Source organism: Crocodylus porosus, unplaced genomic scaffold (assembly GCF_001723895.1).
Source record: "Crocodylus porosus isolate Cpor-Errol unplaced genomic scaffold, CroPor_comp1, whole genome shotgun sequence".
NCBI classification, from domain to species: domain Eukaryota; kingdom Metazoa; phylum Chordata; order Crocodylia; family Crocodylidae; genus Crocodylus; species Crocodylus porosus.
In genome coordinates, this window is record NW_017728949.1 from 62,586,970 (window position 1) to 62,602,115 (window position 15,146).

Genomic DNA, 15,146 nt, shown 5'->3' on the forward strand with positions numbered 1-15,146 from the left:
ACCCCGGACCTTGGGGACTTTAATTAGACTGGCCAGTTTGCAATACAGTCTGTGCGTCTTCACTCCCATCACTACCCAACCTAGCAAGATTAAAGCTACTTTGATACTGACTCCCTCTCCTCCAGTTATCATGGAGACATAGCCTTAGACTAGTGCCACAAACACAAGGCCAGCCAGCTTTCTGCTGCACCACCCACTTTGAGTCTGGGAAAACGGGGGCAGGATTGCCTAATATCAAGTGAGTTCAACTGAGAGCTGTATTAGTCATGCGTAAGCTCAGTATAAGCCAAGGCAGCCGCCAAACTTGACCAAGTGCTGTGCTGCTGCATGGCTCTGAGACGGGGCTCCTTCGGCTGGGTCAGCTGGTTTGCTCAAGACTACTGCACCAGTAAATCATGAACCAAATGCTCTCAGTAGCAGTTTACAAATCATTTTGGCTTCCTACGCTGTTTGCTTACAGTATCTGAAACCGTCAACTTCATAAAACCCCTAATCCATAGGAAAGATATAGGGCCAGCTTCCAGGCAGCATGCCACCGGCTCCACTGTAGCTTTCCGGATTTACACCAGCTGCGTCAGGCTTATAGACAGAGGGAAAGGACACAAGGGGTGTGCACCACATGTCTGCACGTGATGGGCAGGTGAGCCACAGCAGGGATGCTGACAACTTAAACTGAGGCTGCAGCCTGCCACAAAGAAAGCTCATATGTTCAGTACTGTGGAAATGTGAGGAAGCAAGCCCAGAGCCAGTCATTGCAAAATTCTTCCTGCAAACTAAACCCAAAACAGCAGGGGCCTCTACCATGGGAAGAGATGCTTCTCCAGATTGCAAGCACTTCTCCCTTCCACTTCATAGCCTTACCCTCTACGGCTCCATCTTCTACCCTAGGGGCATCATACATCTCATGCATGGGCCAGATCTGGCCCACAGAGCCTTTTCCTTCATCTATAGGGCTCCTGGTAGGTCTGAAAATCGGGGGGTAGGGCAAGCAGGGGTTGAGACCCGCCGCAGAATTCGTGGCTACAGGGCCTCATGGGGTACAGCCTTCAATGGCAATGGGGCAAGCAACGGTTGTGCCAACACAGCACCACTTGCCCCCCTGCCACTACTGCTCAACACACCGATGCTGCCACTTGCCTTGTTCCTGCTGGGTCCAAATCCAGACCTGGCCTTCAAGGTCCAGATCCAGCCGGGGGGAGGAGGAGCTTGACACCCCCATTCTCCAGTAATTATATGGAACATGAGAAGTCTCCTTAGTCACAGCCAAACTCAACGATTTTCAGTGGCAACAACAAAATGAAGTATGGGAATGCCTTTGGTGAGCTCAGATAAATCACTTTAGATGAGTAAGATGTTGACATTCATAACTTCACTGTAGTTACACTGGGGTTGAGCATTGCAAATCTGTTTACATCAGTTCCAGCAACTCCTTAGCTTTGGTAAGAGAGAAAACCTCTGAACAATCACCGTACATATCAATCCAAAGCAACCACGCTGTGTAAGCATGCTTTGGAAGAGGCGATGAGAGAGGGGAGCTGGAGCAGCTTCTGCTTTCTGCGGGCTCGGCTGCAAACAAAATTTACAGCTAGCAAAGAAAATCCATAGATGTTTATCAATGCTAACACATTTCTGACATTGTTACACTAAACATTTCCTGCCCTCATAAATAAAGGGGGAGGCAGTAATTCTGGAGTGAACATCTCATTATCGTCAATCGTGTTTAAGCTTATCAGCAATCTATTAATTTACTTTGAAATGAAGTTAAACAATGCATGTTGTGGGGAGGCCTGATCGAACGCTAAAGCCTTAGCAGTCAGCAGATGTGAACATATAGGGGGTTTAGGCTGGCGGTTCCCAAATAAGGGCTTTCAGCTCTGCTTTTGGTATGACAGTGAGTTTGGAGAAGCCCAGTGACTTCTGCAAGGCTGTGTCTAGAAGGGTTGGACTTGTTCTGGTATTTCTAGCAGTGCAGTGAGGAGCTCTTTAGGGGTGAAGCTTGGGACTAAGCTGGAGACTTCAGCTTCTTGGAGATTTGGATAGTGCTGTGAAACCACGGGTGCCTAGAGAGGCTGTATAACTTAGCTCCTCCAGTTGGTCTGTGCTATACCTGGAAGCTCCTTAGCTCCTGGAACAAGCCAGCATAGGGCATAGCTTAAAGTCACTGTAGCCCCCACCCACCCTTATAGCTATGAATTGTGTGGGGTGCCTCTAGAGACAGTAGGTAAGGTAGGTACCGCTGCCTTGCCTTTTGGTTTGACCTTTGAGAAGAGGTAGATGTCCCCACTGTCCATGGGGTGGATGGGCCAGAAGGGAGGGATAGAATATTGATGCTTTAATATGTAGTTGCAGTGGTTTAAGGTTTAAAAAGTTTCCCTACCTGCCAGCACGACTGATCATTGTGACTGTTCGGTGGTTTTTCGTTGAGGTGCGACTGCAGAGATGTCAGAGACAGGGATCTGTGGAGAACCGGTGAACGGCTTTTCAAGAAGTTGCCTGCAGAAGGGGGCATCATGGATGAATGAGAAGAGATGCTCGTGCGGGAAGCAGATGCATGAGTAAACAAGGTTGGAGTCACTGACTTAGAAGAGGAGGTGGGGAAATGGGGAAGAAGGGAGACTCAAACAGAAGAGGAGCTGAAGGGCCTTGTGTAGTGTTGGTAATTGGTGTTTTAACTCAGCAGTGGGCTCATGAAACTTTTTATTACAACCAGTAATGGGAGACATAGAGCTGCACGACTGTGAACTATGTGTATATATTGGGTAGAACAGGGCCATCTAACCAGAGGGTTGTTTGCCCACCCGCAGCTCCCCCAATCACTCTCGCTGCAACAACAGCTGGAGTCTCTGGGTTTCCCCCTCCCTCCATCAGCTTCCACTTCCCGCCGCAGCCCCAGGAAGCAAGGCAGAGTGGATAGCTGACGGTGAGGCCAGGGCCATGTGGGCATGGGGGGGCAGCAGTGGGGTCGGGGCGTGGGTGCAGTGTGGCTGTGTTGGGGGAATCCATGTAGTGTGGCTCATGGCTCACTTGGCGCTGTCTGGTGTAGGGCCCCCAGCCACTGGCAAGTTGCACAGCCCTGGGATTGAACATGAAAAAAGCAGCGTTGTTGTCCTAGTTCTTGATGCAGCCAGATAGTTGATTCCTGGATTAAATTTCAGGGGGATCTGGATCAGAGTAGGTACAGTGGTTGAGCTGTAAGTGTGAACACCAGCCCAGAATAAAAGCCAGCTTATTCCATAACACCTATTCAGCTTTGAAGGTGCACTGATTAGAAGGAAATAGAAGAGGAGCAAGGTTTTTTTTTGATGATAACTTTTACTGGTCATCTGTATAGTTGGGAGAGCTGTTGGACAAACTTCTCAGCGTCAGGTCTTGTATTCCCCCCAAAACGACTTTTATTCCATAATAGTGTCCATACAGAATGGTGTTCTGCAAAGGCTACTGCAGTCTATTTCCCCAAATAGGCAAGCCCTTAAGGACCTTCTTGGATTGGAGGGACTGTTGGCAGATTGTAAAGATGCTATATGAATGTAAAAACCTGTAAACCACTTGGGCTGGCTGTATGTATGTATGCGAGGCCTGTGCCTGTTGTGTTGCCAGAAGTAGCAAGAATGTCCAAACACTACCCTGATTCCAGAAGCAGAACAACAGGCATCGTTGGGAGAGGACGCACAAAGCAGCAATCTCTTGATGTATGAGGTCCGTTTCCAGAGCAACTGATAGGGAATGAAGTATGCAAATCCTTATTCCAACTAATGGGAAATAGACCTTTGCTTTTCCATCCTGTGCGCTGAAAAGTCCCATGCAACCAATACCACTGTGATGTTAAACTATATTATTGGTTTTTAGGCAATGCACAGCTGATAATTAAAGGCCCATGCTGGGAAATCGTACACAGAAAAATGATTAACTATTGAAGCCGATGTAATCTGGTTTATAATGCTGAAACCAGAGTCAATCAGTTAATTTGAAAAATAGAGCAGTCATTGTCAGTCACTTGAGCAATTAAAATCGCTTCAGAAAACTGAAGAAGCTGAAAAGCTTTTCTAACGACTGAAAACTATGTAACCATTTTGCTTTTTAGAAGTTCTGGAAGGTGACTAATCAACTAATATAACCCATCGGCCTGATTCTGCAGTCTCATTCATGTCAATACTGGTAATCCTAACTTTGTCCTTAACAAAAAAAAAGGAATGATAGCAGAGCTAGATGGTATCCGACACGAGGGAATAGCTTCCTGTATTGTGTCCCCATCACTTTGTGGCCACTCCCACGGCCACCAGATGCCACCAGATTGTCTAAATGTCTTGAGAACAGGAGCTTACATTGGTTTAATTAATGTGGGTAAAAGGTGCAATCATCAGTCGCACACACCGCACAGCAGCACCTGAGTGACCAAGGAGGTTTTGCAGCTGCTGAAGAGCTAGCCCTGACAAACGTGGCTGCCTTTTAGTTGATGGGACTGGGCTCGGCAAGGGCATTCAATTTGCATTTGGCAAGGCTGTCCTTTTCCAGGGTGTTGGAAATCCTGAATTAACCACCAGGGTGAAGCCTGCTGCCAGTCTTACACAATCAGACAGCTAAATAGACTGCTCATTGCTTTCAATTTGCTTTCAGTGTTTAACTCCCCCCACTGAAATTAAAAACACCAGTTTGGTGTTAAGGAAGCCATCTGTATGGGGAGAGGGCGGGGGGATGCAGTTGTGCAGTTGCACTTCTCGTTGATTCCTGCTCCACCCCAACTTTAAAGGCAACTGTCTGGGATGGGCAGCAGCATTTCTATCTGGGCAGTGCTGAGCGAGTCAGTTGACTTCATGGCTCATTATCATCTACCTGATTCCTGCTAATCTCTCCCCAAACCACAGGTGTTAATGACCCTCTCTCCTTTGTAATGGTCTGGATGTTCCACTATTCAAACTCTTTTTTCTGTCTGCTAACCAATCTTAGAAATGTCTCTCCTCTATCTCATAGCCCTGCAGACTGTTTTTAGTTCTGGCTAAAAACCTTTTCTTAGGCACAGTGATATTAACTCTAGTGCAGAAATGGCTGACAGTGAAATATTGAAGGCACTGTCAAGATGCTGAGAAAGATTAGATTTTGTTTTACAAATTTGAGTAAGTGATGTACATTGGACTATAACATCTGAAAAGTTCTGACTACAAAACTAGCGAGACAATAACTTTTGGCTATTGTTTGCCTTGTGCTTTTTTTTAAACAATATATTATCTAGCAAATTCATGCGATTGTATCAATTATATTGTTTTTTGGTTTGATCGCAAACTGAATAATATACTGCTAGACTCCTAGCAGGTCAATAAAACTTCTAGTTGATCTTGAAATGCAGAAAAATATGTGTTGTGTTATATGTGATGATGCACCCCCACCATCTGTATTTCCCTTTTTTCAAAATCCTAGATTTGCCCATGGATATGTCACACTAGGCATAGACTCGTAAAGGAAAGCACTGTGACATGTTTTTCAATTAAAAGTTAAATTTTGAGGTGGGAAGGAGATACTTTTTCGGTCAGCTTTAGCTAGAAGTTAGGAACCTGAATAAGTGACCTGACCTCCAAGGGCAGTGAGGAGCTTCAGCATTTCAGATGTTTAGTATCTCCCATAAAGAGGCTTTAAGGGTTCGCTTGTTAATGATTATAAAACATTTCTAAGATAGCAATACAACAAATCGCTGGTGCATTCACCCACGTAAAGCATGTGGAAAAATGCTTCTCATTTTGTCTAAATGCTACTTGTTTCTTATAAGCTTAAAATATATTTCTGTACCACTTTTCTTAACTAAAACTCATGTTACTGTTTCTCCCAGTAATTTTATAAATATAATTCATTTAGATTTAAAAAGGCTTGATGGCTTTTCTTTTATCTCTATGAACGGTAAGGGATATTAATGCCCAATTATCTGGTTCTTGAACTCAAGGTTCATTTGCATATGAAAACATTAATGTTTTCCTAATTTTTAAAATGTACATGTTATCTAATTTCCATTTTAAATCCCCATTTTTACATAATCAAAGAGGTAAGTAATAAAGTCGGAGTCAGAAACTAAATGTTTATTAGCCTACCTAATGAGACAGGCATTTGTAAGGTAAGATAGATACATTTTAATTGACTTAAATCGCAAAGATATGTAATTATTTGACTAATTAATCCATTTCTAAACAAGGGCTGAAAAGGTAAAATGACTTGTACCAAATAGAAATAGGACTTGAATGTCAATTTACCCCTGAAGATCAATTTACAGATCTCTGTTTCGGGCTCTAGTTCTGCCCAGTGAAGCTAATAGGAAGTTAATCCATGACCACATATATTTCACATACATCCAAATGAAGATGCCTTGAAATATTCATGTTCACACTGATTGTGTACCCATGTTAGGAATCAATCCGTGCATAAAATACACACATGCTGTATTATAGAAAAACTACCCCAGTTTTTTTCTTCAGAAAGTATTGTGTATTATTACTTCCTTAAATAGATACTGGGAAAACTTATTAAAACACACTGATAAAATGCTTTCAGAAAATGAAGTTGTAAATATAATGTAAATGCTAATGCACATTTTTAAGACCAGGACTTACCTAATCAACGAGACATTTTAAACAGCACAGAAATAGGTTCTTGGACAATGGAACTATACTGTAACAAGGTTAGGTCTGTTAAATAGTACATCATTGTAGAAATAAGAAGAAACTTCACAGCAATTGCAATTTTTTAATTGACTAAATGAAGAAGTAGGCAGGCAATATTAAATAAGTCTTTCTGGAAACCCACATACACTCCTAATTAAACACTGAAGTTTTCCTCTTCTGGATCCTCGCTCATCCCCTTCACCTTGTGCGCACTCTCATTCTTTTGTGGTCAAGCACAGTTTTTGGCTGGGGGGAAAGGGGCGCCTTTACAGCTGTTTCTAAGAGGATGCAGTCCTTAAGCCGGTGCTCCTTCACATGCAATTACTCGGTAGCAAAATATACTCTCTCTCTTTGATTTCTGTCTCAGTCCCAAAACACTCATGTTCCTTGACTCAAAGTGAGGTCCCAAACAGATCTGGAAAAATATCCAGATCCCGAATCTGCTACCTGATCCAACGGTAGACCCTACGCAACCTCCCTGCAGAATTAGCAGGTCTCATTAAGTGCTCTCTTCAAGTGAAAGTGTAAGTGAAACAAAAAATCAGTCCACAATAAAATAACTATAAAAGTAAAAAAGCAAATTATTCCAATCTCAAATTGGCATCGCATTATATTCTAAGTCATCAATCCAGCCACAGCTAAAAGTTTTACAGGAATATTTTAGTGTACTGGACAATGTTCGTCCAAAAACATGACTTCCTTTCTTTCTTTTCCTGGCATAAATCCTGTTTTTTTAAATTTATTTCCTATAATCCTTCCAATTTCCACAAGGGACACAAAACAGATATCAAATTTTATAAATACGCATCAGTTAATGTTTGATGTCTTATCATTTATATCCCATTTCTAAAAGGTTTTTGCAGTTGACCAGTAGGAGTTTTAAAGCCCTTAAATGCAAACAGAGCGCTTGGGATTATTTTTGGCACATTTCATGTTTTGAGGCAAATGTGAGAAACCACAGACTCGGACAGGGTGCAAAGAGTCAAAAATGCTCGTGAGAAGTTAGTTCTTTCTATTTCTGAGAAAAGTGTTGGGTAGGAAGCAGTTTTCTTGTTCTGTGAAAGTTTAGGAGATTTCAAAATGTTTCCCCATTTTACGTTGTGATGAAACTGAGCCCTTCCAAACTGTGAAGGCAAAATCATCTCTCGTATGTCTTTGATGAGAAAGTACATCATGGAACCATGGGACTTTCTTAATGAAGAGTTTTAAAAAAAACATATTTCCACGAAACGTTTCTGTTTTGCTGCATCTGCATTCTTTAATGAAAAACGGTGTTATGGTAAAGTTCCCAACTGCCTCTAATTGCAAGTGTTTGTTTTTTTTTACTTTGCATGAAATAAATGCAAGCATCTTTTATTTATATGCTAGTGCACTATGGGAGCCAACCCACTGCCTTGCATTATCAAGGTATCCCAGAGACCTTTGAAACACAAAGATCAACAGTGCAATGACTGCACAAGCAAAGGTTTGTCACTCAGCCATTCAAAGATTCGACAAGTCAGTGTGCCCATATTGCAGAAACATGGCATCCTAGGACTGAGGAAACTGCCACTCTGTGAACAGTTAGAGTGGCACAAAGGAGACAGAGACTGACATAATCAGCCTTTCCCTGCCTAGGGCATCACCTTGAGTACAGTAGAGTCAGCCCCAGGTTAGGAGGCATTCCTGCAGGAACAAAAGATGCAGCTAACCACTGTGCTAAGGCTCTCTGTCCTGGCTGCCCAAGCAGCACTTTGGGGATGTGGGAACAACAGGGAGCACCATCCTCTATGAGCCAGCGCCTGCTTGCAGAGGAAGCCACGAACTGGACGAGCAGAACCGTGGGGACAGCAGACGGGAAGCAGGAATATGGATCAAAGATTAATAAACAGGGAGGACATAGAAGCAATGAATCTGGATTTCATAGCACTCCATGTGTGAGAACACCCCTTGGGAGAGAAGTGCTTAATCAGCCCCCTTTTTGGCTGTCTTGACCACATGTTTGTCGACATCCACTTTCCAGCCCCTTACGCCATTTCCTCTGCAAGCAGAAACTCGGCTGCTTTGTGTTGGCTCAGCATTTACTCTAGTGATGGGTCTAACCCACCGTCTAGACTAAAGCAACAAGTCAAGTGTGCTCCTGCAAGGCAGGCTATTGAAGCTAAGTGTGCCTGAGCTGTGCTAGATCTGTTCCCAACACGCCTGTCTTGCTCAACAACCAGCAGGTCCCTCACATTTTAAAATGCCCTTTCTAATCAGAGAAACCTACCCAGCATCTTGCAGCTGCCCAGATTTGCCTTGTGAGTGGCTAGCTGTTCATGAATGAAGCAGCTGGCAGAAAACGAATGGCCTCCTATCTGGTGATCCTCTCCAAAATGGTAAAGGAATGATGGGAAGTGGATAAGTATCCTGGAGCTGTCTGACATACGTGCAGGAGGAGACAGGCTCCCTGTTTCCAAATGCCCTGGGCTTACTCTTCTGTCCACATTAGTTATCCTCCCCGACTGACAAGCTTTCTAGGGGCCGTGTTTGTAGAATGGAGCACAGAGTCTAACATATAATGCTCTGTTCTGTCAGCTTGAAGAGACTTAAAATGCAGGATTTCCAACTTCGGTTTTCTCGGTTTCATACATCTCAGATCACGCTTCAACTTGTGCAAGCAGCTCTCCTTGGATACAGCAAGCACACCCATATGCAGTTTGCCCATGATAGAGAACTATACATACGAGCTGCACAACAAAAGTCATGCACATCTCAGGTAAGGAGGTGCTCCCTGCACTACAGGCATCCACAATCGACCTTCCTGAAATTCGAGTGTAGATTGGCTTGTGTGGCAATACCCAGGAACAAATTTGCCTCGGGCCAAAGAAGGGCCTGCATGGGGTAAAGGAGCAGTTTGGAAGGGGCATGCTCCCTAAGGGCCTTTCTCTCATCTGTTCTTCAGGACTTTGAATACAACAGCCTACAATGCAAACGCAGTACAATTGGGGCCCAGAAACAGACCTTACTCACTCAACCACAAAACCAAACCCCATCTAACCCGTCAGCGAGCCTGCCTGCTCAGTACTTCCCCTTCCAGCAGTCAGGGAGCTCTTCTCAACACCACCCCCTCTCCTCCTTCTCTCAGGAGCTCTGGCACCATTACCTAAATGCAGTCCACCTGCAAGGACTTGGCCTGCACCATACTTTAGCTGATAACTCCTTGACTGCTGGAATCCAGACAGAACCTGCTTGGGGTTATTTTTTCCTGGCTAATAACATGGTTTAATTCACCACCCCTGTCATGCCCCCAGGACAAAGCACGAGTGCCTGCTTTGGGTCAAGGGGTGTAGGTTGTAGCTGTGTTGGTCTAAGGACATAGGCAAGCAAGGTTCTGTGGGTAAATCTGATATCTTTTGTTAGACCAACTCAAATAGTTGGAAAAATTATTCTTAGCAATTCTTCTTCTTAGAAAGCTTGCTAAGAAGAATGTTTCCGACTATTTGAGTTGGTTTAATAAAAGATATTGGATTTACCCAAGAACCGTGCCTGCTTTGGGCAGAGATTGAGAGTCAGTGGCCCACCTGCACAAAAACCCAGGCTCAGCCAGAGCATTTGTTTAAGCATGTGGGCAAGTCTAGGTCAGAACTATATAAAACAACAATAAAACCCAAACCATATCTTGATTTGATTATTCCTGTTTTATTTGAATGCAATGGGCACTCTCAGACAGAGCATGGAACAATACCAAGGCTCGTGGCAAGGAAAGTCCACTGAAAATATGGCAAACAATAAAACTGTGTACAAACTATTTACATGCTGGTGGTGAGAGCTGTGGTTTTCGCAAACTTAACTCCAATGCCAAATGAATAGGCACCTAGGGAAGAAACCCTGGTAAGTAAAATCATTGAGCTCCTATTCAGCATAAACAGCGAGTGCCCTGGACAGAGGCCGGAAGAACTGATGGGAAGCTGCTGTGTTAGTTAAACATAATTTTCCTAGCTGCACTGTGCAGATACCCGAGGTCTGAAACAGTGATAGGTTGGGGCAGAGATACAGCAGGTTTGTGTGACGGAAAAACTGCTCCACAGCCGTGGAATCTGTGAAATAACACTTACTCCAGGATGAGGGTTTTGTTGATGGCTTTCAACTTCATTTTTTCCACCTGTGCTTGCACTCTCTCTCTGAGTCTGTTATTCTGAACTTGTGAAGGCAGTTCCAGGGAGTCTTTCACTTCTCTGCAGGAGGTTGAGAAAGTCATTTGTACTGATAACAATGCTAGTACAATGCCATAAAATACTGATAAAGCCAAAGACATTCGTGCCAATGTATCACATTCACAACAGCTTGCATTTTTGAGGCCAGGAGATAATTTTAATGATGCCTAAGTGCATTTTATGTGAGTATCTGAAGTGTTGAAATGTGTAACAAGAACTGTGTGCACTCTACTAAGACAGTACTGCTCTCCTTGTAAGAATATACCAGGAGCAATTTCAAGAGGGTATTTAAAAAAAAAAATGCTCCCGGTATATTTGTACAGTAAGGAAAAGAGTATTGTTCTAGCCCCACCATTCTGGGCACTGAAACACACACGCTTACACGTTCACACAGCCCCCACATATGTGAAACAATAGTGCTGAAGAGCCTTTTATTGAGAATACATGAGCTGTTGTCTGCTGTTCTTATTGCATTTCTTTGCCTTTGTGACAGCCTTTGTGCCTCTGTGGATTTCATAACCCAAGGAGTTTGAAGTTAATCTGACCACAATCTTTATTGTACAAGATGCAGTCTCTGGCTTGCCCATGGAAAAGCCCATGATGACTAAAGCAACCAGAATACAAAAAATGGTGTAGTAAAACCTCGAGCGTGGCTGCGAAGCAACAGAAGACCCATATCTTACGAAGCTGCTCTTTCCACAACTGCACCAAAACTTGAGAACGGGCCTAAGAGATGATAGGGCATGGCCAAGAGATCCATGAACTTTGTCATTCCATAGGTCACGGGTCCCCTCTTCATGATGAGACAGTGAAAACGTCCTACTAGTAGATTTTAAGAACAGCCTTGGACTGGCTTAGCTTTTGATACGTGACAAGATGGGGGGAAAGGTTTCCGGTCCAGCTGTGAGATGAGGAGCCAATAATTTATTAGGAAGCATTTCAGGCCCAATCCAGTGTCCACGACAATAAGAACAGCAGATGAGTGCTGTAGTCGATGCAATGAGCAGCCCATACCCAATGTTCATTGCAGGAGGTTGTGCTCATTTGTAAACTGGTCTTAAATAGCACAGGCTCGTTTGGCTGGTACAGAGGTTCCCAAATGGACTGAAATGGAAAACATGTGACATCAGTCTCCAAGATGGGTTTCACATGGGCCCGTGTTTTCAGCTTTGTGGAAAATACTGATTTGTTAAAGGAATGACTCTTATGTTTGCACATCTGCTTACCCAGAAGGAGAAGTAGGGTTGTTCACTGCATTGGAGTAAACAAGTTTGCCATCCAGGGCCGTATCGCTGTGGAGAAAAAGGCCACTATTTAGTATAAGCTACCCCAAATCCTCTGAACAGCTCAATGAAAGGAGACATAGAAAGCAGCACTCAATCAGCCATTAGGAACCCATCAATAAAACCATGTGCTTATTTACTGCAAATTAGTTTCAATAAACAATGTTAGCACTGTAACATTAGAGTGGTCATGATGCTCAGCATTTAAATAAAGCTTAATGGCAACTATGCTTCCTAAGGGTCTGGACAGCTGATTCCTTTAATGTTAAAGGGAATCAGACATTCACATCTCATACATGGCTTTGAAAACCTCAGTCTGTTCAAAGCAGTGTACAAGCATTAACCACATACAGAAGCAAACCTCATAACCCCCTTTTTCTACAGATGGGGAAACCAAAGTACAGAAAGGTGATGCAGCTTCCCCACAGTCAGGCACAGGTTTAGAAATGAGACCTCCTGCTGCCCACCCTGCACCTCCTTTTCCAGACCATACTGCTACTAGCACAGTGTCCCCTACCTCTGCAGGGCTATGCTCACCATTGCATTTTACCTCTGCTGCCTTGCTCACATCTTCTAACACCCTCAGCACCACTTACGCCCATCTAGAGCCCCTCCTTGATCCCTTCAGAGCTTCTGCTTAGTGCCCCTTGAAGTCAAGGCATCTGTGTTAGCCTTATTTCTAACCATCTAACGCACACAGCCTCCAGGCTCTTAGGATCTCTTCACACATCTGGGGATGCAGGGCCTCAGCACTAGAGGATGGAAATAGCTGGCAAAACCTGATGGGACCCTTGTCTTTCCCAGACAGGGGTCTAATTATGACTTGTCAGGACACAGTAATTTGTATTTATAAAGGTAATGTTTTAAGAATTGGCTGGTGTCCAAGACACAATGGAAATGAGTATAGGTAGGTAACTGGGAGTTTTTAGTGTCTTTGACTATTTTTTCTAGAGGAGTCATTAGAAGTCATTAAAAGGCAAAACCCAACCTTGGCAAATGCCTGAACAAAACTATTAAGGAAAATGCAATGCACCAATAAGAGTGAGTGGGCTCAATTTTGAGACTAAATTCGAGTCTTCATGCATGTAATAAAGAGACTATGGACCAGGTCTATGTGCAAGATCTGAATGTAACCTCACTGATTGAGTTGCTCTGACACTTCTACTCTGGGCTTATACAAACACCGAAACAAGATGGTCACCCTTAAAATCCTCCCCAAGCTTCTTCCCTCTATTTCAATAAATGTGCCATTACCTTTCTTCTTTCCCTGGCTTACTTCTGTTTTCTTCCTGTGGTAGGCGTTCAATCTGTGGAAATTCAGCTTTCACCATCTCCGGAGTGAGTACAACCCTTAACTCAGTCTCATCATCAGTCTCACTAAAATTCAGTAAGTTGGAAAAAACTTAGTTTTTTACCTTTTATTTTTAATCTTTCCAATGATTTAGCCTGGAGAAACAAGAGGAAGTTTTATGCAAGAGGGACCATCTGCACATTTTTGTCTTTTATGTGTACAGAAGTGTGCTGAAATGCACACAAAGTGCTTACAATTCAAAACAGAATATGACAAATAAATAGAGAGAAAAGAGAGCCAGCTTACTAGTCGATTATGTTTTCCTTGTCCCTCTCAGGTAATTCGTCCAGCATCGGAGGTCCCTCACTTGGAAGCATATCTAAACTGTAGGGATCACTGCTGTGGAAGTGACATAATCATACATTTGAGTAGGGTAAGATAAGTAACAGCAGACAACAAAAGGTTTTGCACCTTCTCTTAAGTTTCCGATCCTGCTAGACTTTCCTTAAAATATATCAGTTAGTTACTTCATAAGTATACACATTAACAAAATGCACTTCTGTTCTTTAAAAAGGCCTTTTATAGCAGTGAATATCCTTTTCTAGTTATGTTAGAACAGCAGCCCATCTATCGGATGGACTCGGTTCCACTCCTAGACTGGCTGCCAACCAGGATTAAAGAACCTGGTCCACCCTATCACGGAGTGGACAAAAATGGATGATCTCCTTTCTTCCAGCAGCACCTGCAGCCAAGCTGTTTCCAAATGAGCCAACACCTGCCTTTCCTCTGGATTAAACCAGAAAGGCTGAAGGGGACGCTGGTGTGTGCGCAGCTCAGTGTCTCCATATGCACTGCCCAGGCTTCTGCATCCTGGAGAGGTCACTCCAGCTTCGCTTTCTCTTTCAAGCCAGGATTACATTCAGCGAGCTGATGCCTTACTTGGAGTAATACTATTGTCTTGCGAGACAGAGAGATGCCTATTAGGTCCTGAATCTGTAGATTTGGTGCCTGAAGCAAGGCACCTAAATATATATTTAGCCATCTAAATGGATGGCCTGATTTTCAGAGGTGATGAATGTGTATTGTTCCCACTGACTCCAGGTCATTGATTTCTGTGTCTACATAAAGGTCTGGTGATTATCTTCAACTATGCAGGCTTTGAAATGTTTTCATTCAGCTATCAGCATGCTAAGCTGCCCAGTACAGTGGGGAGTTGTAGTCAGTTCTAAGTCTCCAGTCCTATGAAGCCCTGAAGTATGTGATGTACTGTGTTGGATGACAGGTCCTGCCATCAGATCCCAGAGTCTTAAATATCAGTGTCTTACTGGCACCTGCTGAAATCGCATTGGTTTCAGAAGCATTTAAATACAGTAAAAGCTCTGTTATCCGGCATCCCCCGGGAATGGGGGATGCCGGTTAATCAAATATGCTGTGTCCAGTGCACCAGGGTTTTCACTCCCTGGTGTCAGCGTACCAGGGGACAGGGAGGGGGGCCCCGCACTGGCGGCTTTGTCCTGGGCCGTGGTCCACAAGGAAGAAGTGGGCTTGGCTAGCAGCAGTGAGACCGGAAGTGCCGCGTCCCTCAGAAGGAAGATTTGCATTGACAGATGCTGGTTAGTGGAGCTTTCCGGTTGGTAAAATGCCAAATAACACAGCTTTTGCTGTATATGCTTATAGTTATGCATGACTGAAAGACACCCACTGACTTCATAAGGGCCATGTCTGAAAGTCCACTGAACAAGGGTGGACTGGGGAC

The 15,146-nt window shown here is 43.8% G+C and overlaps 1 protein-coding gene across 2 annotated transcripts in view; it reads right to left on the bottom strand.

Moving 5' to 3' along the window:
- Window positions 1-10,286: 10,286 nt before the first annotated feature.
- The window catches only part of CFAP221 (cilia and flagella associated protein 221), a 36,224-nt gene continuing 31,364 nt past the window's right edge, over window positions 10,287-15,146 (bottom strand). For both annotated transcript variants that reach the window (XM_019554612.1, XM_019554611.1), the window contains exons 22-25: window positions 13,697-13,789; window positions 13,354-13,476; window positions 12,043-12,108; window positions 10,287-10,837 (exon numbers count right to left, since the gene is read on the bottom strand). In XM_019554612.1, the coding sequence (XP_019410157.1) occupies window positions 10,714-10,837; window positions 12,043-12,108; window positions 13,354-13,476; window positions 13,697-13,789 (406 nt within the window). In that variant the 3' untranslated portion in view covers window positions 10,287-10,713. The remainder of the gene's footprint in view (window positions 10,838-12,042; window positions 12,109-13,353; window positions 13,477-13,696; window positions 13,790-15,146) is intronic.